Source organism: Cervus elaphus, chromosome 4, assembly GCF_910594005.1.
Source record: "Cervus elaphus chromosome 4, mCerEla1.1, whole genome shotgun sequence".
Classification (NCBI taxonomy): Eukaryota; Metazoa; Chordata; class Mammalia; order Artiodactyla; family Cervidae; genus Cervus; species Cervus elaphus.
Window position 1 is genome coordinate 14,980,001 of NC_057818.1, and position 23,844 is coordinate 15,003,844.

Sequence of the window (23,844 nt, forward strand, 5' to 3'; positions counted from 1 at the left end):
GGTTATTCTTCGTGGAATTGTTTAGTCATTAAGTCATGTCCGACTTTTTTGTTAGTCGGTGGATTATAGCCTGCCAGGCTCCTCTGTCTACGGATTTTCCAGGCAAGAATTCTGGAGTGGGTTGTCATTTCCTTCTCCAGGGGATCTTCCCGACCCAGGGCTCGAACCCGAGCCTCCGGCATTGGTAGACACATTCTTTACCACTGGGCCACCTTGGAAGCCCTCTTTATGAAATAGTAGTATTGAAATGCTGACTGTTTTCCCCACAGAAAAGAGAATTTTCAGAAATCTCAAAGTGTGATGATGTCTGTCTTGTATGATCTCTTGTATGATCTCTTAGTTGAAGAGTCTTAGTTGGGAAATGAGTTATGTATGGACGGTGGGCAGCATGTGTAATTTTAGGCTTGAATAAGCAGTCATGAAGAGATGGGGATACCCCTTCAGAAATGCTATATTCTTTAGTCAGTTTTTTTCCTAATTTTGCTTTTGAATTGTTTATAAGAAGTACTGTCACCTGGTAACTGAAATGATCAAAAACTTGGCAGATCCTTGAGCAAAGTCAGGGTGTCTGAAGTTAGCTGTTAACCCCAGATTTCTCTGTAAAAAGCGAACCGGTTTGTTTAGAGCGAGAACATGAAGCATTGGCCTTATTTAGTGCCGCTCCTCGTATACCAGTGAACTGAAAACAAAGCAGTACTGTCAACAGGCATCACAGTTTTAAAAACGGTTGCTCACATTTTGTTGGGTAGACAATTTCTTTAGAAAACACTCACACTGCGATGCAATAATAAAAGAAAAATGGCCCAGTTATATAAATTTTAAGTGTTTTTAGAAACTAATAAAATTTTAACAGTTTACTTCCCAAGTAAATTCTTCCTCTGTTTAAAAAAAAATTTTTTTTCTCCCTCTGTAGATTTCAGTCCAGAGAAGGATTAGAGGAGTCATTTTTGTTTTTTCTTTTTTTTTTTTTTTTTTTTGCAAAAACAATCGGAAAACATTTATTATACTGAAATGTGTACATCCTACTATTAAAAAAACAAGTAGCAAATTTGCTGGTGCCGTAATTTAACCTGTTCCACTGGGACAGACTCATGTTCATTGCTGCTTGGTGTAATTTCAAGTTTGACGAGCTTTTTTTTTTTTTAACCCCACTTGTAAAATCCTGATGAATTCAAAATAGCACACAGCATTAAATGACATTTATTGTTCCATAAATCTTGAGACTCAAACCTGGTTTTGTTCCATGTAGCTTCCTTAAATGGCTGCAAACTACAGCTCATGGCTGTGTAACGGGTACCTACTGTGTGCAGGGAGGGCTCTCTGAGGACAGGGGACCCGCCATCTCTGGCCCCAGGGACCCCCCTCGCACCCGACACCAGCAGGCACCATGCTGTACCCCCACATTTACGTCAGGAGGGAGTTTAAGATTGAGATGTTTTTTTCGTCTCTAAAATGTAAACTTTGTAAAATTTAAAAATATAGTCAAGCAACTAGAAGAAATAGAAGTTTCCCATAATTCTTGCAAGAGAACTGCTTTTGAGTTTTTGGCATGTACATCCTCTCTTTTTTTTTTTGATTTCCTTTTGAAATCAACATGCTCAGTTAGGTTCCTGTGACTTTGTGTGTACCCACCACGTAGCCACAGTCTATTTGCTCGTCTGCATACACACACACGATTGTAACCTTTGTCGGGTCTGCCCTTCCAGGTGACCGTGATGCTTTACAATGAACATTGGGTTTTTTTGTTTAATTTTAAAAGTAGTGCATGCAGAATGATAAAGCCCAAGGACAAAGAAGAAAATGAACCAGGAGCCCCACGGCTCATAGACAGTGGAGCCCAGGCGTGTGCCCCTGTTGCCACCGCAGGCTTGTCTCCTTCACCTCACCTGCTTTGCTGCCCCTTGCTCGTCACCTTGAGGTGCTTCACGCTGCCAAGGGAGAGGAGACCAGCTGTGTCCCTGGTCAAGTCACTTAACTTCTCTGGACTTGATGTCAGCACATTAGAAGGATTAGATTAGTGGTTGCCAGAGCCTCTTCATCCTCCCAGTCCTGTTTTAATCACCAGCTTCCAGTGGGAGTTAAGCAGGCTTCGATGACGGTTCTGAGAACCTGTGTTGCTACCACAACACGTGTAGGCTTGGATTTTTCCTTTCTCTTACCTAAGTGAGAGCTTGTTCCTGCACACCTTACGAAGGTGTGTGAAGTGTGAATACATGGTATATGACGCAGAGCCCTCTGGTGAGCAGATTGCTTCTGGCTTCGTTGGCCTGTGGCTGGTTTCTGCCAGGTAGAGCTTTAGGTGTAACTTAACCTCTGGAGACCAGCTTAGTGCTCTCGCCTGGGACCCCTGAAGGGTTCCTGCTAGAGTCTCAGGTCTCTTCAGTGTCTTTACATTTTAGAGTTTTAAGATAAATCACCTGATAAGTACAGGTGTAAAGACATCAGGATTGGGACCATATTGTGTCAGCCCTGAACTTGGGCCACGTGACTTATCAGTGGAGAAATCATGATGCCCCCTTGGAAGGTGCTGGTGGGAGACCCCAATTTCAGACACACTACAGGGGAGTGACTTTCCCTGAAACTTAGTGTGTTACATTTGAGACTAGTTTGATGACCAACACTTGAGAAGATGTAGTATTCTGAGAGTGGTTTTGTTTTTGGAATGATGTGGCTGGCTGACAAGACCTTATTTTAAAGTTGGGAAGAAATCGTTATTAGCAATTGGTTTCTGTCACAAAGGGTGGCTGGATAGAGCCTTGAGTAAGAAGCCTGCAGTCTCAGTGTTAGTATCAACTCATTGGCACATTAGGGAGATAATTTATCCAATGTCTCAGTTTTTCTTGAGATTAAGGAGAGATCCTATTTTCTGCCTGACTGATAATTTTAAGTTAAATCTGTAAATAGTAAAATATGAAACAGTTTGTGCTAATTCTCGTTTAACCTTAGGTGACACCTTTCTGTTTAAGGTGTTGGAATGGTTTACTGTCTGAACATGAAACAGCTCTGTTAAACCTTTCGTATTGAAGTGGTTTTTGTCTCTTGATTTTCAGTTGTATTGGAGAATCATGTAGTGACAGATGAAGATGAACCAGCTTTGAAACGCCAGCGACTAGAGATCAATTGCCAGGACCCTTCTATAAAGGTGAAAATATTAATATATGTGGTTTTTTATATCTGATGTGGTGCTGCCGTAACATTATCACAATTTGGGGTGAGGAGGGGCTTAAATCAATACAAATTTACTTTCTCACGGTTCTGGAAGCCAGAAGTCTGAAATCAGTATTTCCGCAGGGCTGAGCTCCCTTCAGAGGCTCTGCGGGAGTGTCCCTCCTGCCTCTTCCAGCTCCTGGGGGAGCCTCAGGCATCTGTGGGCTTGTGGCCGCGTCCCTCCAGTCTCTGCCTCCATCTTCATGTGGCCTCCTCCATGCCTGCATGTCTTTTCTGTCTCTTACAAGGGAAGGGCCACCCTCACCTAGGATGACCTCATCTTATCTTGATTACATCTGCCAAGATCCTGTTTCCAAGCAAGGCCTCATTTACAGGTCCTGGGGCTGAGGATGTGGACGTATTGTTTCTCTTGAGTCACTGTTCAACCCCCAACAAGGCGCATACAGCCATAACGTTTCCCCTTGAAGACTCACAGTATTTAACCAGAATTGTGGTCTCTTCCTACACAGACCCGTGGACCTCACATGCTTGGAGGGAACGAACACCATTTCCCCAGTGATGAAGCACTTGTGTGCCTATGGTTTAGGGTACCTAAATTCTGTGGTTTGCTAGATGGGGCCTTGGAAACCACTGGCTCAGTCAGTGGGCGATCGCTGGTTCTTGGGTTTACTTGTTGGATCTGCTGTTGGCAAAGCCACAGAGATGAATACCAGCTCCTGTGAGAAGTTAGGACTGCAGTGCAGAGGAAAACCAAAGGAACTTTTAGTTAATTTATAGAATAGTGTGTGTGTTTGTGCAGTGCAGCAAAGTGAATGTGTTATACACATACATGTTTCCACTTTTTTAGATTCTTTTTCCATACCGCTCATTATGGAGTCCTGAGTAAAGTTCCCCGCGCTATACAGCTGTATTCTCTCTTTACCTGGGCCTTTTGTGGAGGAACGTCTGGCTCATCTTGTTAACATGGAGAAGCAGCATGAACTTAACCTTGTGGATGAAGACACATCCAGTTAAATTTCTATTTCAGATTAATGTATAGAGGACCACTGCTTCAGTAACCCTACATTGTATAGTTAAAAATAAAATGTAATTTTATCACAAAAGAGGCTTGTGTGGGGAATAGCGTAGGAGTCAGACGTGGATAAGGTCAAGTGAAAGCAGTCCTGCCGCATCCCTGGCCTGCGGGCAGGGCCTTGGGCCGCAGCTGGAACCTGCCACACATGTCCTGGGAAAAGTGTGCTCACCGGATTGCCAGAGCTCTGCAAAAGGGATAGATTTGGATGATTTTTGGTGAATATCACTTGTATCTAGGAGACTTATTTAAAAGTGCTATTCTCTGCCTTTCTTTGTTTTATTGATTTGTGAAGTTGTGTTACTGGTATATAATAACTGATGTTCATCCAAACTCCAGGCAGAATAATTTCTAATTCAGAATTAAGATGATGCAGTTTTACTGTTTAGAGAATTTGGGAACCTCATGGTTGATGTCTTCAAATTATAAAAAATAATGGGGTCATTAGTGATTTGACCTTGGGACTTTGGCTACCAGTGAGTTGTTGTCACGATGCTTACGTCAGAGGAGCCTCGTACGCTGCCTCTCTGCTGAGCTGAGCCATCACGGGCTGGCTCCCGCCTGGCAGCCTCCTTCCCATGTCAGCTGTGAGGCCAGCAGGGGCACAGCGCACGTCCCTCTGTGTCCCTGTTGACCTACGGCAGGAGTGGCCGCTGAGGGGAGGGGGCAGCTTCCTACCGGGTGTTTGAGCCGGTTCTTGGTCCCAGGCAGGACTTGGGTGACGGCGGTGGAAGGTGCGGCAGCTCTTCCAATGGCCGCTAGGTGGCAGGTGTGCCGCTCTCACGCGCGGGAGCCTCGGCACCATGCCTCACCTTGGGGCGGTGGGTGTCCTGGGAGCAGGCAGGTTTCTGGGCTCTTTTGATTTTGGGTGTAATCTGTTTTCATAGAAGCATTTGACTAGTTTTATGTGTAGGTTTACTGATGAATAGACTCACGTCGTAAAGCCCACTTAGGTTCTGTTTTCTGTGGGCTTCAGTGTAGCTGAGAGTCACAGCTACTCAGAGCAGAGCCAGTCACGCTGTGAGTGGACAGGGTCCAGCTTGTTTCTGGAGACGCTGCTGCTCACAACTAGAGCTGGAGTGCCGGATTGTCCTGTGGGGACAGACTCAGCCGAGTGTGGGAGAGAGCTGCTTGGTGTTCTTGGAACTGTCTGCTTGGACTTCCAGAGGCCCTTCCTGAAGCTCTTCTGTTTTTCTCTTGCAGTCATTCCTGTATTCCATTAACCAGACAATCTGCTTGCGATTGGATAGCATTGAAGCCAAGCTGCAGGCTCTGGAGGCCACGTGTAAATCCCTGGAAGAGAAGCTGGACCTGGTCACCAACAAGCAGCACAGCCCCATCCAGGTGCCCATGGTGGCCGGCTCGCCCCTCGGCGCCACCCAGACCTGCAACAAAGTGCGATGGTGAGAGCCCCCTCCCCAGGTTGTGCCCTCGGCACTCAGGGTGGGACCCGAGTCAGACCCGGGCGATACGCGGGCCTTTTCCAGGCAGCTGGGTCATCCTCACAGCTTCTTCGTGACATAAGCTGGTGCATCTCTGCTTTGGAACCGTCCCACCAGAGCTTTGAAGCTGTACATTTGTTTCTTCTCTTTTTCTGTTCCATCTGGCTAGTCTTGGGAGATTTTTTTTCTTCAGAGGTAGCTTTTTATAAATTTCACTTGAGAGTATCAGACTTTCCACTCAAGCCTGTAGCTTTTATTGTGCCTCTTAGTTTTCTTCTCTATTTAGAGCCTAACTGTAGTGGAATGTGCAGTAGTTCAGGTTCTGTTTGAATCAAAGATTCTGGAGCGTGTGGGCCAATGTGGGGGTGTCCTTGCCTTTGACCGGTGTGCCTGTGCTTGGTCTCGGGCACCCCCAGGTTCTGCAGAGATGAGTGGAAGCCCAGGCCGGGGTGGCTGCATCCGTCAGTCCTGCTGGCAGTTCTGTCCTTTCCCATGATGGGCTGCGGAGAAGTCTTGTGGTAGTGGTGGTGACACCTGTCTGCTTGATGAGAGCTGGGGCCTTCACCATTGGTCTCTGGGCCAACTGCTGCCTCCCGCTGAGTGCGGAGGCAGGGTGGGGGGCGGTGGTCAGGAGTGAGGGCCCGGCCAGGCTACTGCCTGGTCTGCAGGTCCCTCATCTGCCCCTCGGGGAAGGGGCAGTGCTTTTGGGGGCATGTGGGGTTGGGGAGGGCGTGCATGGACGGGCCGGCATCCAGAGGCTGCCTGTCGGTTTCCCTGGGATGGCTGTGGACGACACCTGCATTGTGGGCCATTGTAACTCTCAGAAGTGTCACGGTGTGCTGGGGACACTGCATGGCCCCGACACCTGCTCTCCAGCCAGGGTTGGGGGGGCCCCAGGGGTCTCCGTCCCCAGAGGAAGGTCAGGTGATCTGTGGTGTTTCACCCAGTGTTTATACCGCGTCCTGATGGTCAGCCGTGTCTTTTCTCCCTGTGACACTTGGTGGAGTGTGTTTTCTCTGCAGTAAGACTCAGACTTGCCAGGAACAGTGCCGTTTTTAAAGAAAAACTTTTTGTAATGACCCCTTACCCTAAGATGTAATGTCTAGAAAATATAACTCATAATTTAAAAAACTGAAGGATGGTAGTGTATAGCGTATAATAATGTAACACATGTAACAATACGTAAAAGGCTGGGAGCTATGTCAGGAGGCCATGGATAGGCCCACGTCAGAGCTGACGACCGGGAGGCTGTCGCCCTGACTCTGGGATGCCAGTGGTGGTGGAATATTACAGGAGTGGTTCCTGTTAAAGTGACAAGTAAAGCAATGTACAATTCTTCCTAGACTCAAACAATAGTAAAATTTCTGGAAAATTCACACTATGTTAAAATTATCCCGAAATATTTTGTGCGTGAGTGTAGAACACAGTAAGAGTCTGGGCTCAGAGTTAGAAGCCGGATTCTCACTCTGAATGGGACGTTTGCAGTGGGTGTGGGGAGAGAGGTGGTGTTAGGGAGGCTTCTCGTGCCTCACAGACTGTCAGCCCCTCGGTCTCTGCCCCTAGACCTGGGGGTTCTCTCAGGCATGTCCCGGGCCCCCCTCACAGACGGCTGCTCTGAGAGCTATGACGAGAGTGAAGGAAGGCAGGCTTCCCACCCTCAGTGAAGACAGCCTGGTGGCTTGTCGCTTTGTCACCGTGTGGGGAAAGGTTGTCCCTGGAGGCAGGGACATGATGTTCCGGCTCCCCGTTTGTGCTCTGTGTGGGCCCATGGGGAGGGGGACGGGGATGAGTCTGCAGGGTTGCAGGTGCCACTGCAGCTGTGCATGGACCCCAAGGCCCCTGGTTTCCCCCCCAACTTGCCATGGGCGACACGGGGGTGGCAGGGCGTGTTGTACAGTTGTGCTGAGTTGTGCGTGTCCACACTGCCCATCCTGGAAAGGAGGACTGCCCGCCCTGGCTCCTCCCACATGCCCGCCTGACTCGGGGGAGGCATTTCCAGGCTGCAGGGAGCCCCTTGTCTCCCCAGCATTCCAGGAGATCCGCTAGCAGCCTCCCTGGTCAGAACCTCCCGTGCTTCGCTCTGCGGGGAGGAGCTTTGATCGTGCAGAGGCCTGTGAGCTGTTCTCTGTGTGCATTCACAAATAACATGAGAGTAACGTTTCCTCATGTGGACTCAGAAGTGTAATTTAGTTCACACAACTCAGCTTTTCTAGTTTTAAAGACTCATATTGTCATATTATTGAGTATACTTATTGGCAGCAGGTTAATTAATATTAATAAAACCATTACTTATACCTATTAATGTGAGGTTGACAGAAGGAAAGGTCATTTCTCTGTTTTCTTAGGTATCGTTTAAAATAGGTTGCATATGAATGATTTTTTAAAGAAGATATTAAATCTGGCATTTCCCTCCATGTAAGTTCTAAAAAGGAAAGGAAAAAAAAAACTGCCAGTAGTTGAAAGCTGTTAACAAGAAAATTTGGGGAAAAGTAAAGGACAAGAGTTTAATCCTAGTACATTGATGAAAAAGGATATATTTAAATTAGAAAGTGACTAATTTATAAACACACGAGCAAATGAGAAACGTATGTCTTAAGTGTGGGTAGTGGAGCGCAGAGAAGGAAGTCTCCAAAAACAATTAAAAATTGTTTAATGTTCTGAGTAATGAAGTACTTCTCCAAGTACTCTGGGCCTCAGATATTTAAAAGTTAGAAGTATGTAAATCCTGGATTATTTTATATCCGGATTGTGTATTTTAAAAAATAACTGAAGTTTCCTTAGGCCTTTTGGAGTGGTTGAGAGAGTGGTTGGGCAGTTCACCATCTTCCAGGACAAGTGAGGACAACCCTGAGGAGTTGGGAGCAGGACTCTGGGTGGTGGGTGAGAAGTCGTCCACTGCAGTTGCACCGGCCTGTCCTCCTCGAGAGGCACATAGGGCCCAGAGCAGCCCCAAGCCCACTCGCCATTTCTAATGAAAATGGGCCCGGACTCGACTTTGGTATCAGCTCTGAGAAGTGTTTTTTTATTCTCTTGGGTTCCGGAGCATAGAAGCCAGTGGACTACTGCCAACTCAGTTGGCATTTTTAGATTCAGATTTTTCAGGTTCTATACCTGAATGAGATTAAGTAAATGAGATTCTTTAAATAAATTCAAGAAAAAAGACGACAAAGAAAGAAAACCTTTTTCTTTGATGCTCAAGCTTAATTGTAAGCAACATGCCTGGGAGTTACCTGGATGGTGTGTCATCCAGCAGTGCTGTTCTGCTTGGGAGAAGGAAAGTGGACTTGAATTCTTAGGTGGGTGCTTTTTCTCCTTTCTTGCGGGTGTACCACACATTGGGATTTTACTCATCGTGATTCCAGGCGTAGCAGTGTGCGACTTTAACATTGAAGCCATGTTGCGCTGGCATCGGAAGTGGCGGACCCGAGGCTTCCTGTGCTGAGCTGCCGACCCAGTACGCGACAACTTGTCTGTCCTTCACGCGCTGCCGTGAGCATTTCAAGATGGGCCTCCGGTGTGCTGCGAGACCAGGAGGGGTCAAGTGTGTGTTCAGGGACGTTTATGTGGACTAGTGTAAGAGACCCTTTCTGCGCTTGTTTGAAGCCAAACTTTGGGCTTCCCCTGTGGCTCAGATGGTAAAGAATTTGCCAGCAATGCAGAAGACCCATATTTGATCCCTGGGTTGGGAAGGTCCCCTGGAGAAGGGAATGGCTACCCACTCCAGTATTCTTGCCTGGAGAATTCCATGGACAGAGGAGCCTGGTGGACTGTATAGTCCATGAGGGTTGCAAAGAGTCGGGCACAACTGAGTGACTTTGACTTGAGGCCAGGTACAGCCACTTGAAGGATGTGCAGTAGTTAGAACTGAGCTGAGCCTGGGGTGCAGGGCTGCTGAGGGTGCTGTCCTGGTGGGTGCCCACTGAGGGGCCAGTGTGAGTGCCCCTGTGCAGTGCAGGGCCCAGGGAGCGATCCCTGGTGCCCAGCGAGCTCCTGTGGAGCCAGACCTCAAGAGTGGCTCAAAGCCAGCTGGTTTGCGCTGGTTTGTTTTTTTGAACTGAACATACTGATTAACTAGAAAAATACTTGTGTTTCCTTTAAAAGCAACCAACATTTATTCTTTATTTTTTTAATGTATAAATAGTTTATTTATGTTTTTTGAGATGTAATGGACATATACCAGGTTTTTATTTTTAAAAACTTAAGCATTTCTTATAAAGCTTTAATGTGTTCCTATGATTTTTAAACAATTGTAATGAATCAGAGGTTTCTTTGCATACTCAAAACTAAAATAGAAGTGTTTTTTTTGTTTTTTTGTTTTTTTTGCCACACTGCGTGGGTTGCAGGATCTTAGTTCCCAATCAGGGATTGAACTGGATGAGTGATTATTTTGAATTGCAAAAGGATCAGTGTCAGCAAAGTATAATGTAGATGCGAGGGAGGCAAACACTGTTCCAAATATTTTTCAATATTCTGCTGTAACTCCCCCCATCACAGATGACAAAGTTGGGCATCACTGTGTGAGCAGAAATAATGCCTGACTTGACCGCCTTACCCGGGTGCTGACCACGATAATCAATCACCAATCTATAATAGGAAGAGAGGAAATCTTATCTGAACGAAACTGAGGACTGTAGCCCCGAAGACAGCCTCTCAGATTACTCTGAGGAACTGCTGTGAAGAAGAAAAGCACAGTTTTAAATCTTATCAGAGTAGAGAGCATCAGACAAGTCAGGAGTTTGCTCCTTCAAGGCTTCAGAGCAGCAGACCAGCACGCACACACGCTCTGGCACTTGGGGGAGGAGGGAAGGGAGGCTTATCGTGGAAGGAGACCCAGCACTGGTGTCTGAGGAGGGAGACCTCTCGTCTTCAACACAGGTGTTCTCTACTGGCGGTCAGGATGCCCTTTTATAAAGAATTAGAGCAGGCTGCTGCTGCTGCTAAGTCGCTTCAGTCATGTCCGACTCTGTACAACCCCATAGACGGCAGCCCGCTAGGCTCCTCTGTCCCTGGGATTCTCCAGGCAAAAATACTGGAGAATTTCCTTCTCCAATTAAAGCAGGCAGTGGGCCACAAACAGGCTGTTTTGTTAGTCACGGTGACTCAGGTATAAGCCAGAATGACTCCCACACCTGAGTGCGTGAGCGTTGCTTTCATCCCAGGCTGAGGGTGGCAGGTCCTGGTGAACCTTGGAGCCGAGTGCGGTTTCAGTCCTGAAGGTAGGGGGTGGGGTTTGCGGCAGACACAGCAGCCTGGCCCCCCCTGCCCTGTCTGGTGAGGACTGTTTGGAGGACTCGGCCTTTGGGCACTGAAGTTCCCTAGCTCGTCTGTGAGAGGTTAGAAGCTTCTGCCCAAAGACGGTAGTGTCCTCAGCCTGGGTGGAGGCATAGTTGTGGACACTCGAGGACAGTCTCCTGTCCTGGGACTCAGCCCCGCCCTAGAGCATCCGGTGCCCATGGTACATCGCTGTAGGTAGCGGCTGGGCTTCTCTTCCGGGTATTTGCTTGGAGAACGTGTGATCAGGGCCTGCCTACTTTCTCCTTGCTCCCTGGAAACTGGAAGTAACTATGTGACTGTGCTGCTCACATAGACCTGATCTTCCCAGGGACCCCATTCTGTAACAGAGCCTAAGGAACGCTGGTGGGTTTAACTCCTGCCCCCTGACCCCAGCCATGCCCATGGCCGCTTGTCCACTGATGGTGGCCACAGTGTCCATTCAGAGTGGTCACTTGGTGGGACTGATGAGTTGTTTTAGGACAGCAGCTCAGGACCTTCTGACCTGCTCCCAAAGCAGTTTCCTGACACCGAGGAGAAGTTGGGGGCCACTTTGTAAGTGTAATTGGAAAATGCTTGCCAGTACACCTCTGAAAGCTAAAGACATTTGGTTTCAAATTCATCAAAACAAAGCGATTAAAATCCCTGGTACTGAAAGGTGAGTGGTAGCAGTCATTGAAATAGGATTATTTCTCTTCTCCACCAGCAAGTGGCAAAGGACATGAGAGATTTTCGGTTTTGAATCCAGGCTCCATTGCCTGTAAGTGGTGAAACCTCAGGCAGGTTCTCCCCTTTCTATACATCAATTACCTCAACAGTAAAAGGGGAATAAAAATCATAAGGGAGGGTTGCTGTGAGGGGTAACCCAGGAGGTGAGAAATCACTAGTATTAATGCTCATCATTTGGCAAGTGTCCAGTGTCAACCAGCATCGCGCTTGCTGAGGCACCAGCTCAGGACGCAGTTTGCCGTGAGTGAGGACGGCGTCCTGGCCTGTGCCACAGGTTTTGTGTCTCTGGACGCCTGCTCTGTTCTTTTCACTGTGCAGACCAACCGTGTGAGCCCGGGAACACCACTGGGATCTGAGGCTGCTCCTCGACCACACAGGACTGCCGGTGTCCTGGGCGTCCCGCTGGGCGGCTGGAAACGTCACCGAACAGAGCATACGCGCAGCACAGAGGCTGTGGCGGAGGCCCGGACGGCCGCAGCAGGGCCAGGGCTGTTGTGCTTGGTGGTGTTTGAAACCTGCGCACCCATCAGAATCGCCCAGAGAAGTTGTTAAAAAACAGGAATCTGAGGTTCAGGGAGTTGTGGGGTACAGATCCGGCTCCACAGACTTTGGTCAAGAAGGTTGGCTCTGCTGCTCAAGGACTTGGAATCAAACCTGACCTTACCACTGAGTAACCGTGTGACCTTGGACTGGATGTCGGCCTCTCAGTGCAGGGAAGGTATTGCAGTGCCCGCTGCCCGTCGAGGGTGAGGGTGAGGCCACTCCTGCCCATGGGGAGCAGCCCTTGTCCTGAAGGGCAGTGGGGGTCTGGCGCCCACAGTCACTCTCCGGCAGGGTGGCGGCCCTTGGTCACATGCTGTGGGATGACCTTTACTTCTGAATGAGAGTATACTTAGGCAAGAGTACTCAACTAGTAACTAGTGTAATCTTAAAACTGGACGAGAATGTCCAACTTGCAGATTAACCTAATCTTAGAATTAAAACAATCAGGGTGGTCTCTGGGTCTAGCCGTTTCCCTTTTGGTTAAGTTTTCATTTAATAGAAACTTTAAAAGCAGACAGTTCTAGGTTAAGATGTAGTTATGGTTTAAGACTGTGAGGGAATGAATTGAGCACGTAAAGATTTAAAACCAGAATAACCCAGGGATAGATAAATTGATCAATGAAACTGGCTTGAGAGGCCAGAGTTAGACCAACACAAATATGCCAGCTAGATTTTTACAAAGCTGCACAAGCAGTTTGACGGAGGAAGGACAGCTTTTTGAATAAATGGTATTGGCACAGTTGGCGTCCACAGGAAAGATGACAGAAATGAACCTTGGTGGAAACCTCACCTTGAACAAAAATTAATTCAGAGTGGATTACAGCTTTCAAGGTAAAATGTAAAGCTCCAACACTTTGGGATAAAGACACAGGAAAAAACCCCCAATTAGGAGAAGCTACTTGTAAACCACACTCTCAAAACTCAACAGTGAAAAACCAGCCAATCCAGTTGGACAGTCGGGCAAAAAGCAGAAACCGGCATCTCACCAGAGCGGAGGTGCGGATGGTGAGCAAGCACATGGAGAGGCTCTGAGCAGCATCAGCCAGCAGGAGAACGTGGCGAGGAGACCGCAGAGCCCCCAGGGACCCTCCCGACGCCAGCGAGCGCAGCACCTCCGGCCGCCCACCCCCACTGCGGCGTGTGGACGGGGCCACCACTCTGCTGCAGGGAGGCGGCGCTGCGTTGTTCCAGCAAGCTAACCTGTCCTCACCACGTGGCCCAGCAAGCACATCCTTGGGCACTTAGCCCAGAGAAGTGGAAACTCGTGTTCACACAGAACCTCCACACAAGTGTCCATGGCAACTTCATGTGTAATCACCAAAGCCTGCAGCCACCCCGAGAGCCCCTGTCTGGGTGAAAGGTTAAACAAGCGTGTGTGCCCCAGGCACACACTCGGGCCCAGGCTTATTCGTAACACGGCGTTGGCTGACAGCCTTGGGGGTGGCCAGGCACATGTGCAGTCAGTCTGTGGAGCAGGAGGATGGGGAGGAGGTTCATCTCCAGCCGGGACTCCGTGGGCAGGAGCTGTTTGGCGTCCCCAAGACCAGGGAAAATCTAAATTTCCTTTAGAGGTCTCTCCTGATTAGGGCAGGCCCACCCAGGATGATCTGTTCCTTGATTAATCTAATGCCAACAAGCTGGGCCTTTTAATCACCTCTGCAGCCCCCCTTCCCAGTAGCCCCCCAGGTTGTGCCTGGCTTGGTCCCTGGGGCTGTGACTCCGCCTCGGCAGGACGCTCACATGCCGTGACACTCGCTCCTCAGGATAACTGCTGCCTCCTTCTTAGTGTCATGTGGATGTTGCATAGTTTCTGAAAACCGAAGTATTATTTTGTACAGTTTGAGGTTGACATAACTCCATTAGCGGAAAGGGTATATTGTCTGGCATGTTAATACTGATGTTTAAGAACAGACTGATTCATTGCTTTCTTAAGTGTTTCCATTATAATCCAAGTACAGTCATCCTTAAAAAAAATCCCATGAATAAGCTTTAGACAGTCAATTTTTATGTTGCCCCTTTTGCTTTTTTGGACTTTGATTCCCATTTCATTTTCTTCACAAAATTTTATCCTGTGAATCAGGTTATTACACGCCTTAGTAACAGAAATACAGATAGAACTTGAAGCTGAAAAATGTATTTCTTGTAACCATAAGGGCTGAAGAGGGTTTTTTTTTGTTTTTTTTTTTTTAATCTCTTCTAGATTGAGAACTCTTTATAGCTATTAGTATGCAGTTGAGGAAAACTGTGCAAATTACTACTAGTTTACAACTAATTCTTAACAATGCAGTATTGTGAATGTACCTCCCCACCCCCCTAGATGGATGGGGCTTTAGTGTGCGTTAATTCCTGAATCTCTGGCCAGTGTGAGTAATCTGTCTCTTAAACTGAAGCAGGGCTCAGCACCGCTTCTGTTTCTGTCTTCAGGTTTTACATTTCTAAGTTCAGAGAAGCTTTGTTTGTGTAGATCAGGGTGTGGGAGGTGAAGGACTCCTCCTCGCCTCCCATGCGTGCCAGCAGCCTCAACAGTCCGTCACCATTGGTTATGTCCAACTGTCTGGGCGCTGAAACGGGCAGTCGTGGTTTCACGCGCGCTTCGTGGAAGGCAGTGAGGAGTGACCCCGCAGGGCGCTTACGATCTCACGTCTGGTGGACAGGGCTCCTTGGTGTGGTTGAGGGGAGGCTTTGTGCAAGGGAACAACCATGGCCAGAGGTTCTGTCCCAGGGGTCATCTTTAGGACGTCGTACCTTCTGGAAGGAGGGCCTCGGGGAGTTAGTCGCTGAGGGCCCTGCACACCTAAGGTGCCCCCTGGGCTGCCTTTGCTCCAGCTTGAAGTGGCTGTCTCCGACCAGCGTTTCCTCCACCTTGAGGTCCTGTAGGAAGCAGAGGTCCATTTAGTCAGCGGCTCTACCAGTCATCAGTGTGAACCCGTTTTAACCTGTTGTTTCTGGCTCACGTGTCAGCCTGTGAAAGGGCTCACACACCATGGGGGTGAGGGGATGGATGTCTCTTTGTGGAGACCTGGGAGATGCCAGCCTTCCGGGAACACACTTGGGAAAATACCATCTCCTGTTTTGACACATGAGTCGCTGAGGCTGTCACATAGGCGCCTGTACATGTCATCTCGGTACCTGGACACCTGTCATACTGCCCTGTGGGTGGGTTGTCAGGGCCTGGGGGGTTACCTCCGGTGTCACTGACAGCTGAGTAGAATAACTAAGAAGATGATAAAGGCTGTGAGTGGAATGCAGTGACTGTCTTTATGTTAGGAGAATGCCCCATGGTCCTGTGAGTCACTGTGCCAAATGGCAGGAAATGGTACCATTTGTGCCTCTGATTTTGGGGGTGTTGACAGTGTGTGGCTGAGATGGAGGGTGGGGTTCTCATGGGTGCTTTTGAGTATGTGAGTGCTCCGCCTGTAAAAACAGGGTCCTCCCAGCACTGATTTTTGGGGAGTGAGGTCCAAGGATGACTTCTTCCTGGGTGATATAGCTTGTGCATCCCAACCACCTGTTCTTCCTGCACAAGGCGTGGCTGGAAGCGCCGAGGATTGGAGGTCTCAGGAGCAAGAAGTCTCGACGACTGTGCCTGCCATGTGTTAAAACACACGTCTCCCCGGAGGAACTGCCCCTGTCAGGGCACAGTTCTTGGAGCGTCATTTCCATCACAGCACAGTCTCCGGCCCTGGGCTGTGGGTCCTGCACTGGCCTTGCAGAACCCAGCGGTCAGCGCTGTGCTGTCACCCGTGGGCCCTGCTGCAGAGGCTCGCCCCTTTGCACACGGCAGTCTCGCCTGGCATGGGGCCGAGAGCCTAGGTTTCAGAAGGGAGTTCCCTGGGGTGGGTTTCCATGCAGACCTGCTGCTTCAGGGTACTGACTGTGCAGTGACCGCTGCGGCACCCATCTCTTCTTCGTAAAGATGTGAACATTCTTTACGGTACCAGCAAGGAGCAGGGTTAGACTCCGTTAAGAAGCCCCCCACCGCCCCAGTTGTCCCTCTGCCCGTGCTGCTCGTGCACGTCGGGGGGCCCTGCTTGCCCTCCCCCGCTCGGAGCAGGGCAGGGGCGTTGACTGTTGATGACTCTGCTCTCACCATGAACGCTGTCGTGTTAAGGTCTTCTTTTCTCTGTGATTCTTTTGTTCCCTAGCGTCGTCCCCCAGACTACAGTAATTCTCAACAGTGATCGGCAGAACGCCGTTGTAGCCAAGATGGAAGACCCCCTGAGCGGCAGGGCACCGGAGCCCCTGGAAAATGTCATTAGCAAGTCAGTAGCACGACCCCCACCTCTCACCACCACTGCCGGGCCCCGGGGACGGGGCAGCGTCTGGGGCGCCTGTGTCGTCGGGCCCTGTGTGCTCACTGTGGTCCGCGCGCCCTGTCCTCTCACCTCACTCCCATCTGTCTGTCTGTCTGTCCGAGCATGTCGGGTTGGCGGACGCCCCGTCTCATTGGCCAAGTGGTGCAGGCATTTAGAGGTGGTGCCTTCTCCGGTCCTTTCTCTCTGGAGATGCTTCAGCTGTAACCTGAAGCCAAGGCGAGGGTGCGCAGCGGGCATCTTTGCCCCTCATGTGTGGGGCCCCCCTCCCCGTGGCATTGGCCCCGCCACGCTGCTTTCCAGTGAGTCTCGCAGACCCTCCTGCAGCGGTCCTCCTTCTTCCTTGTCGTGGCCGAGGCCCCCAGGAGCCTGGCCGAGGGAGGTGGGTAAAGACACGGGGCCAAGGCCACGGAGCAGATGGCCTGTGAGATCAGGCCTGGCGAGGGTGGCAGTCACGGCAGGTCCGGAGCATTTAGTGAGGTCCAGCCCCGGGATGGAACTGCCCCCCGGGATGGAGCCCCCTCAAGCAGGGACATCTCACTGCTTCCCCTCTTTGGGTGCAGCAGTCTCTTGAAGGAAGTCGAAGGGTCACGTGTCTCCAGATAAATTTTTTTTTTTTTTTTTTTAGCACGTTTTGGAGCTGTGGTGGTCTGGTTTCCTGGCGGTGTCTCACTGCTCCGCCTCAGGGTCCCTTGTGGTGGTGAGAGGGTCCCCCAGGAGGCTCTTGACTGGCTTTTTTAGCCTGCTCAAGCGGCTTCTGTTAGCGGGGGACAGTTGGGAGTGAGAGCTGCGTCCTCCTGGGCCGTCTTGTTCGGAATGTCCCGGGACGGAGCAGGTCGGGGCTGTCATCTGAGTCTGCAGACGCTTTCCCAGAAGTCGCTGTGACTCCGACGGCAGTGCTGTGCAGGGTCACCTCCGTGACAGGAGGCCGTGTGTCCGGCCTCGAGTCACAGCCTGTTGTGATTTCACTTCCTTTAAACGTTTCAAGTTTCCTTTGGTTTCTTGGAGCCGCAGACTGCTTCCTGCTGTTAACGTGAGCAGAAAGAGCTGCGGGAAGGCTGGTGGCGCAGTGTGCGTGCTGGGGTACGTCGCTCAGAGACGTGAGGGGGAGTGTGCGTGCAGAACTGTCTCCGCGTGCTGCCGTGCTGCTCTCACCACGCTGCTGGTGTCTCTGTTTCCGCGCAGCGCGGTGCCCGGGCGTCGGCAGAACACCATCGTGGTGAAGGTGCCAGGCCAGGAGGACAGCCACAACGAGGACGGGGAGAGCGGGTCCGAGGCCAGCGACTCCGTCTCTAACTGCGGGCAGTCGGGAAGCCAGAACATCGGCAACAACGTCACCCTCATCACCCTGAACTCAGAAGGTGCGTCCTCTCCGCACGTGAGGTAACGGGTGTTCAGTGGCCCTTGAACAGCACGGGCCGGAGCCGCAGGGCCCGCGACACATGGACTGTTCACTGGCGACCACGGAAGGGGATGACTAGCAGTGATGTGTGAGTTTCTGGCCACATGGAGAGTGAAATCCCCACAGGGCTCAGGTTTTTTTCCCCCATTGTTTAGAAAAGTAATATATATTTATTGCTTTTGAAAGATGATAAAATATAAAAATGATGAAGGAAGTGAGAATAACTGGAAACATTTCTGGTCCAGAGAACTCTACAAATCAACATTCCAGAGAGCTCTACAAATCACATGCTGTATTTACCATCCTATAACTTGCTTCTCCCCACTGCATGGTAGAAATCTCTCCATGTTAATACTGATTTACATAATCGTTTTCAGTTAGTTTCACTCGCTGAATCTGGTTCTAGTGATGGGCAGTTGTGACTTGATAGCTGGCGGTCGGCTCACTTGTCTGACCACAGCTTTGTCCTGTGTCTCTGATGACGGTTGGGGTTCCATTCAGAGGGACCGCGTGTCCAGGTCGAGGCCATGCTGGGGGCTGTGCCGCCCCTGCCCAATGTGATGTAGGGGGACCGTCCTCTCTCCTGTGGGGTCTGGGGTCCACTCTCACCTGGCCCTGGGTCTGGGAGGTGGCCTGGCTTGTGCTCCAGAGAGTTCCTGCCGCCTGGCAGCTCTTCCTTGCTCTCAAAGGTTGAGTCAGTGTTTCCCAAACGGGCCTTAGGACAGCGCCTGGAAAGAGAGATGCGATTACTCGGGCAGACATAGCGTCGTGCCACTGAGTTCTCAAGCTTGTAGTTTGTTACCCAGAGAGCGCTGGTGGGGTATTTCTGCTTCTCTGTCCAAGTTGTTGATTTTTTCCTAGAAGTGTAGATTTTTCTACGGACAAAGATTGTCCCATTTAAAAAAAAAAAGATTGTCCCATTTGAAAGACTTGTTACCACATTAAAACGCTGAAAACAAAGTTCTTTTTAAAACATTCACCTCTAACAGAAGTTGCAGGGTTGAGATGTCAGAGTGGGCACAGGAAAAAGGTTTCCGTTCCATCACAGCGAGCATCTTAAAGCAGGAGTGCCGGCAGGCTTTCGTCCGTTCACAGAGCGCACAGCACCACTGTCTGAACCCAGGGTGTTTTCCCCAGAGAGACCCCAGAGCGGGGCCCCGTGCCCTGTCCTCCGGTCCCGCCGCCTCTGCCCAGCTTCTTGTCTCTGGTTGCTGGTCGTGCAGGTTTTCACTTGAGGGAAGCAGTAGCGCCCTCCTGTCACGTGCACCAGTGCTTCATTCTTCTTTCTGGCGGGTGACGGCCCATCATGGAGACACGTGCTGTTTGTCCATCACCCATCGATGGACACTGGGGCCATGCCCACTTTCTGAATGTCGTGAGCAGTGCTGCTCTGCACATCTGTGTGCAGGGTTTTGTGTGTGTTTTCATTTTTCTGGGGCTGATACCTGGGAGTGGAATTGCTGGGTCGGGGGCGCTAGTCTCTGACTCATTAGATGTGAGGAAGAGAGGTGCTCCTGACTTCATCCTGGTGGAAAGTGAATGAAAATTATACTTGGAACAGCTGCAGAGAAAGTTCTTCTTCATCCATGTGAGTTTTGGGTAAATACCTCCCTAGATCTGGTTACTTACTATATACCTGATTTGTTTGGTTTAAATGGCATCAGCTCCAGACATGACATTTGGGAGAGTCTGGGATTATCATAAAAATAGAAGATGTTGTCTTTTATTTCTTTTTTTTTTTGTCTTTTACTTCTTAATGTGGTGCGATTAATGTGAAATATATTTCAGTGGGGGAAGCTGCAGACTGAGTCAGATGTGAATGTACATAAAGGAATCACAGTTTGAGCTTCTTAGTATTAACATCCATAGGGAAAAAGTACAGGTTTTCTGGGGGTCTGCGTAGGAGGTTACCAGTGTCCTCCGGAAGGTCCCGCGCAGTTCCAGCATCCTGAGTGTCGGATTGAGTGTCCTCGGTTGGCCTGGGGTTTGTGAAGACGGAGCAGAGACGGCGCGTGCGCCTAAGTGGCTGCTGTGCACGAGGACACGGGGAGAGGAGCTAAGACGAGGACGAGTCCCGTGGAGTTGCTGCGGGCTGCCTGGTCAACATCCCGAGCGATTCAGATGCTCTGAGCGGGGGATTAGCTGTTTCCCTGCCACATCCTCCCTGGACTGACCCACCAGGCCTGGGGAGCACCTATCGGAGAAGCAGCATTAGCCCGTAGGTGCTGAGGGGCCGGAGTACTCTTCTTTCTGATAAGAGCCCAGGCTGCACTGGATACGTGCTCTAATCTTCTTACCAGAGTACTTCTGTGCCTCACTGCAGAGAACCACAGATTTTCAGAATGATTATTTCCTAGAAATCCCACGTGGTCTGCATGGGTTGGCATGCTGTGCTGTTCCCTGATAGATCTGGAGGTGTCAGGGGTTTACCGTGTCTTAATTAGGCACTTCTGGCTGCTGCAGCATCGGCTGCATTTGGATCAGAGGGAAGTGCTAGATGGGAGAGGGGTGGTGAGCAGCAGGCTTACTCCTTAGCTCCTGCCTTCCACCCTGCCCCTGGCAGGGAGAGGTCATTGTTCACCCCTGTCTTTGGTTAAGTACTGACAGTGTGTGGGGTGTAATGATTTAGGTCTCTTAGTTCAGAGACTAAGCTGGTGAGCTGAGTTAGGGAAACAGACTAGCCAGCACGTACTGAAAATGGGATCTCTTCATTAATGAAGGGATTTCACTAGATTCTTAATGGCGAGTTTTAATTCTTACTATTTGTGCATGTGATAATTCTTAAGAGAGCTGGACCAATCCTGAATATAAGATATTTGGAACTCGCTTTCAGTAGGGAAGTACCTTGATGAAAACTGAATTATTGTCAGAAATCAGCCTGTGCATGTCGCAAAGCCCCAAGTCAGTGAAATGATTTTATGCACCTTCCTGGGGTGTGCTGGGGCAGGGGTGTGGCAGGGAAATGAAGCCTGGGAGGAGCAGGTGGTTTGGGAGCATTGAGGAAAGGTGTAATACTTCACTCAGAAGGACTCGGGTTGGCACAGGATACGAAGGGTAGTGTGTGGTTGTGCTGGAAGGCAGCCCACGAAGCAGGTTTTGGAAACCTCTCTGAGCCCCTTCCCAGGCCCCTTGGTGCCCCCACAGCCCTACATGTCACATGCAGAGAAATTCACAAGCAGCTGGGGCAGCCTGTCTGAAAGCCTGGCAGAAGTGCAGCCCAGCACCCACTCATGACACACGGCATCCTCTGAGGCTGGCCTGGAGAGGCTAGAGGCCTGCCTTGAGGGCCTGACCTCCTGTGACCTTCTCTAGGTCACGCATGGGCACCCATGCACCCCAAAGCCTGTGGTGAATGGTGAAGGTTGCCCCCTCTCAGCTTGTTTACCATCCTTTAACTGGAGACTGAAGTGCATCCCCGGTCCCCTCTTGTGGCTGCAGAGATTTGAGCTGGTCATCAGTGAGGGTTGAGGGGGACCAGAGCCCAGGGTGTCTGGGGGAACTTTCCGTCAACCACAGCCGCCTGCACAGGACTTAGAGGCTTCTGGGACCCCATGGGTGGGCCTCTGGTATCTTTGGAGAGAGTTCGGGCAACAGGCTAGGTTTGGTTGGGAGATGGCATCTGGAGTGGCTGGTGACCTCCCAGCCTTCATGAGATGTGGGCAGGGCGTGCAGGTCACTGTCCATGGATTTGAGGGTTGCCCTTTGCTTTGGAGGCGGGATGATGCCTCATGGGGCATTTTCTCAGAGTCCCTGAGTTGCAGTAATGCGTGTGAAGTCCTGGCTTGCAGGGGACGCAGGTTAGATACCATTCTGTCCACCCCACATGAACAGCTTCGCACTTGAAGAGGGATGCAGGGGTGCGCACGCCTCGGTCCAGGGACAGCCGGGCGGCTTGGGGTCACGTCTCCCTGGTGTTGGCGGCTGTGTGGGGGTGTGCATCACTACCCCAGGAGGTGGGCCTATGTATTCACATGATGTGCACACGTGTATGCGTGCATATACACATGTATGTGTGCACATCAGCAGGTGGGGAGGTGGGGACACAGGTGGCTGCTTTCTCTGCTTCAACTTGACGCTCTTGAGAATGCAGTCATCCTCTTTATTTCGTCGTTTTCTCTTCATTTCATTTTCTTGGAACTAAAATAGAGCCTCGAAACACATATTTGTATTCTGAAGTATCTGAGTGGTTAGAAAGTTCAAGTTAGGGTTTTCTTCAAGTAAGTTTTTCAGAAGTGTCAGTTAATTTAATTAAAGATTTAAATGATTGGAGTAGAAAGCAAGTTTATTTTTCTTAAAATCCAACTGGTAGTTTTTAAACAGAGCTACTAGAATCTATTGTTTCAGCTGCCAAAACTGGACCAAGCTATTTTAGCAAAATAAATATATTCTTTTTGAATTGTCAAAAGGCAGATTTCTCAAATATTTATGTGGGCAGGTGCTCCATCTTATTTTACATTTAAAAGGCGCGGTTCATCGTCACTGTCAGACTAGGCTCCGGCCCCCATGTCGGGCCAGAGGTGAGAGGGGGCTGTGTCGACAGCTGTGACCGGTGCCCCCGGGTGAGGACGGAGCATCTGGGCCAGAGAACGTGGAGGGTGCTGTGTCGTCTACTCTTGCAGGAGCTTGAAGTGACGTCTTTTATCCTCCAAAATGCTCTGGTAACTGCCCTGTGGCCCGTGTGCCACCTCCAGGGCTGGGGCTGTGTGTCAGCAGGGAGCTGGGTGAGGAAACAGCCCTCCTGGGTCCGAGGACTTGTCCTCGCGGCCTTGCGCCTCCACTCACGGTGGCCGTTCGGTCACTTCCTCGCCGTGTCCCCCCCCATGCTCTCGTCTGCTGCAGGGTTCCCAGAGCTCATCTGTGAAGCCTGGGTAGTTTCCATCAGGCAGCATGATGGGTGATTATTGTTTACACAGAAAAGAGGCTTAGTTTTGGTTTGTAAACTTGTTCATTCATTGGACGTGGTGTTTGGCTTTCCTGAGAATTCAGTGTAACAGATGAGGTCACTTCCTCGTTTCTCCCTCTCAGATCAACTGGACAGTGTCTGCCTCTTGCCTTCTGTGTACTGTGTCTGTGTGTGGCGGGGACAGCATGGTGTGGCCCCGGCCTGTTTTCTCCGTCGTCACTGGAGCCTGGTGGCTCCTGATGGGTGGCGTCTGGAAGGAGGATGGCCCTTCCTCCTCCACATCCCCGTTGGGGCAGCAGGGCCAGGTCTGGGGCTTGGACAGGTGGGCGCTCCTAGCACTGGCCCAGGGCACCAGAGGATCTCTTGCTGGGGACTTTTGGGACTGGTCCCCTCCCTTCCCCAGCCTCTGGTCTGCGGGTCCAGCAGGGTCATACATGGCGTGCACACAGGCTCTGGGGAGCCAAGTAGGGGTATGTGTGCAGGCAGCCCCCAGGGAAGCGGATGTCAGTTGGAGTCAGTGACGGAGAAGCCGAGTCACGATGCCCCTGCCAGCGCCGTCCTCTTGCCCCACCTGCTGTCCCACCTCTCCTACGCACAGGTGTGGCGTCACTTTGACATGATGTTGACTCACGGTTTGGAAAATGACACTGAACTCTTGTCCAGTGTTTACTTTTCTTTAAAAATGTTGTTTAAACATAGGAGCTGGCTACACAGAGTTCATAATACTTGTTCCTGAGAAAAACTGCAGGGTCTTTGGCGGTGCAGAGGTTGGAGTTGAAGCCTGCAGCCCGATGTCCTTGCACTGGCCTGCAGGGCGCCCTCCTTCAGTGACCCCTCCAATTCTCTCCCTGCTGCAGGTGGAGGGCGGTCCTTCTGCTCTGGTGTTGTTAAGCCTGTCATTCTAGGTTCACTGAAGGTTTAGATCTTGAGCGTTAGACCCTGTGCCAGGCATAGAGTTGCCACTCGGTGTAGGTAAGTTAATAAACTCGCTGGGAGCTGGT

The 23,844-nt window shown here is 50.3% G+C and overlaps 1 protein-coding gene across 9 annotated transcripts in view; it reads left to right on the forward strand.

Annotated features, from left to right (window-relative positions):
• The window catches only part of LOC122691625 (BTG3 associated nuclear protein), a 69,851-nt gene that overhangs the window by 19,771 nt on the left and 26,236 nt on the right, over positions 1–23,844 (forward strand). For 6 of the 9 annotated variants that reach the window (XM_043898256.1, XM_043898258.1, XM_043898257.1 and 3 more), the window contains exons 3-6: positions 3,051–3,142; positions 5,444–5,643; positions 16,371–16,487; positions 17,724–17,899. In XM_043898256.1, the coding sequence (XP_043754191.1) occupies positions 3,051–3,142; positions 5,444–5,643; positions 16,371–16,487; positions 17,724–17,899 (585 nt within the window). The remainder of the gene's footprint in view (positions 1–3,050; positions 3,143–5,443; positions 5,644–16,370; positions 16,488–17,723; positions 17,900–23,844) is intronic. The other 3 variants (XM_043898260.1, XM_043898261.1, XM_043898263.1) reach the window with 1 other exon arrangement.